The sequence below is a fragment of the Aplysia californica genome, unplaced genomic scaffold (assembly GCF_000002075.1).
Source record: "Aplysia californica isolate F4 #8 unplaced genomic scaffold, AplCal3.0 scaffold00018, whole genome shotgun sequence".
Classification (NCBI taxonomy): Eukaryota; Metazoa; Mollusca; class Gastropoda; order Aplysiida; family Aplysiidae; genus Aplysia; species Aplysia californica.
This window is the reverse complement of record NW_004797288.1, coordinates 295127-297947: the sequence shown is the minus strand read 5'-3', so window position 1 is coordinate 297947 and position 2821 is coordinate 295127. Positions and strand designations below refer to the sequence as shown.

The 2821-nt window shown below is 42.0% G+C and overlaps 1 protein-coding gene across 1 annotated transcript in view; it reads left to right on the top strand.

Moving 5' to 3' along the window:
* LOC101856624 (carbonic anhydrase 1) overlaps window positions 1-1059 on the top strand; it is a gene marked incomplete in the record, with an annotated part of 36240 nt that extends 35181 nt beyond the window's left edge. Inside the window, 2 exon segments of the mRNA XM_013086243.2 lie at window positions 172-281; window positions 678-1059. Of these exon segments, the coding sequence (XP_012941697.1) occupies window positions 172-281; window positions 678-794 (227 nt within the window).
* Between the last annotated feature and the right edge of the window lie 1762 nt (window positions 1060-2821).

Sequence of the window (2821 nt, the reverse complement as noted above, 5' to 3'; positions counted from 1 at the left end):
CACACACACACACACACACATATATATATACATACATACACACACACACACACACACACACACACACACTTTCCTCCACTTCAATCCTCTTCTTCGACTGTGCTGGCATACGTCTCCTAATCCCTCACACTTTTATCTACTTACCCTAACTAATGCAATCCTTTTCAACAGGAAACACTACCAACTACTGGACTTACGAAGGGTCCCTCACCACCCCGCCGTGCTGTGAAAGTGTTAGGTGGATCGTTTTCCAAGACGTGATCGAAATTTCAGCCCAACAAGTAAGCATTTTCTCACATTACCACGACATGTGCAATATGTCTGTTCAGATTGTTATTCTAAGTCGAAACTTGTTTAATTCTTGTTTACGGCTGTTTTGTTTTTATTTTCTTAACAGGTAAGGGGGGTGGTAGAAGCGATGAAATGTAAAAAATAGAATGTACGTGTACACGTACATATCTGTGTGTTGGGATAGGGAAACTAAATAGACGCTTGTAAAAGATGCTCGAGGTGGATTCAAGTAGGTCTTTTTTCGGTAACCACAACAAATTTCGACCCCTTTCCAGGAAACAAATTACAAAGAGGACAGGATGGGGGGGGGAGGAGGTAGTAATTAAACGGTATTAGTTTTATGCCAGAAGTTACATTGATGTTTTGTGTATTTTTGTTCTTTTCAGATTGACTCCCTAAGAAACCTGTGCTGTGATGAGTGTGGTAAGGAACGTATCCCGGCCAACTACCGTCCTCCCCTACCCCTTGGAAAGAGAGAGCTCAGGGCGTCTTTCAGACTTTAGAAAGTTTACATTCATGACAGAAACTGTGTCCAAATTAGTTTCTCTTTCTGTTGCTTCTGTGATAGTATTAGTAAAAAGTGTTCTATTTTTAGAAAGAAAGAGTCTATTACTTATTGTCACATTCAATTTTTTTTATTGCAATCTCAAACCATCACACCTTTGGACCTTTTCCCAAACTATATTTACGCGCAGTTTCTGTGAATGGTGTTGATAGGACGGGGTGGTGCGGGAGGAGAAGGAAGGTGAGAGGAGCAGGAAGGTGGGAGAAGAAGGAAGGTGGGAGGAGAAGGAAGGTGGGAGGGAGAGGGAAGGTGGGAGGAGAAGGAAGGTAGGAGAGAGAGGGGGAGGTGGGAGTGAGAGGGGAGGTGGGAGTGAGAGGGGAGGTGGGAGGAGAAGGAAGGTGGGAGGAGAAGGAAGGTGGGAGGAGAAGGAAGGTTGGGGGGAGAAGGAATTTGGGAGGGGGAACATGGTGAACACTGAGACGGCTAAAGATGAGAAGACGGTGTAAGACAACCATGAATACCCCCGAGAAGGAGGAGGGATGAGGATGAGAAAAGGGAACGATATAATGACTCCACAAACAAAGTTGGTGCAACAAAAATATTTGAATTTATTTATTTTCTAATCAGGTGCTCCGCTAAGAAACCGCAGATTACAAAACCTTTTGTAAAAAAAAGAGTGAAAGACGCTGCCTCCCGCGATGATCCAATCAAAGTATTTAGAAATCGTATGCGTAGGCCTACATGTGCTTTGAGGCGCCCCTTATTCGATAAATCATTCTCAGGTTAAAAGTTTGAAGTTACCGAAATCGAAAATGGTTGATATAACCTTGAAGAACACGTATGTGGTAGAGCTACAACTTGTCCGTAATTCCTCGCACTTAGTGAAGAGAATGTTCACTTGGTGAATAGAAACCTTGGTTACTCACTTTAATGACGAAACTCGCTAGCAGGGGGGTCATTCGCAAGAGGCAACTCACCAGTTGGTATTCACATTTGAGAAAAAATTGTATTTCACACCTAGAGATGACAAGCAAGAACTTCAGAAAGCTTCGTTATCGATCCAGATAACGGGGCTCGAGATTCTATTTATTGGTCAACAGAGAATCAAAGAGGAAAAATTGCTCTGTCTTTGATACCACTGAAAGAGGCGACATGGATATAGTGTAATGCTTCTCACGAACGGGAAATTATTTTCACATTTATTTCCAAAACAAACACTAAATCGGTCCATACCCATTGGCTGTTATGCAAACGTAATTGCGGGTAAATCCCACAAACATAATACCGTATTATGATTCTTTGCTCAGCAGTGTCCATAGGGCTTCTTGCTTTCGTTCGTTGTCGTTTTATAAACGATACGAATTTCTTCACAGAGTACCGTACCACATAAAATCCGTTTCAAATATGGGGGTACCCAAAGTAATCATCTTATTCCTCCCAGCGAGAGCAGTATAGGTGTTACTTTGTTCGAGGGTCATGTGACATAACGCGAGCTTAGTGCTATCTTGTATGCTACTTACTCCATTTTGTCCCGTTTTGTAAATCACACTGAAAGCACTGAATTCCAGTCACAAAACGGAGAGCTAGAATATGATGAAACTGAAATTCCTGGAGAAGATGGATTAACCGTAATAACTTTCTCCTCAAAGGGAAGATTTTTTTCCATCCTTGACAGTGGTGACAAATCCCAAAAAGTCGGGAGGTTAGAGATGGTACAAGATAGCAATCAGCTCGCGATAAAGATGTTTTAAAATGTGAAGCCGAGGAGGACTTGGCTAGGGACTGATACACTTACAATTTGTATTGCAATTAATTATGATTATTATATACTCCTTTTAATTACATAATTATAGCTTGCTACGGCTGGCTGCCTGGTGTGATGTGATGCCCCAACGCCTTGCAACCTCGTTAGGCTTGTGGCTCGAGTGCATATTATTATTATTATTAGTACATTGTATTTCGTGCTTGTGAGCGTGTTAGTGTGTGTTTTCATTCGCACACGTGTGAATGAGAGAGAGAGGGGAA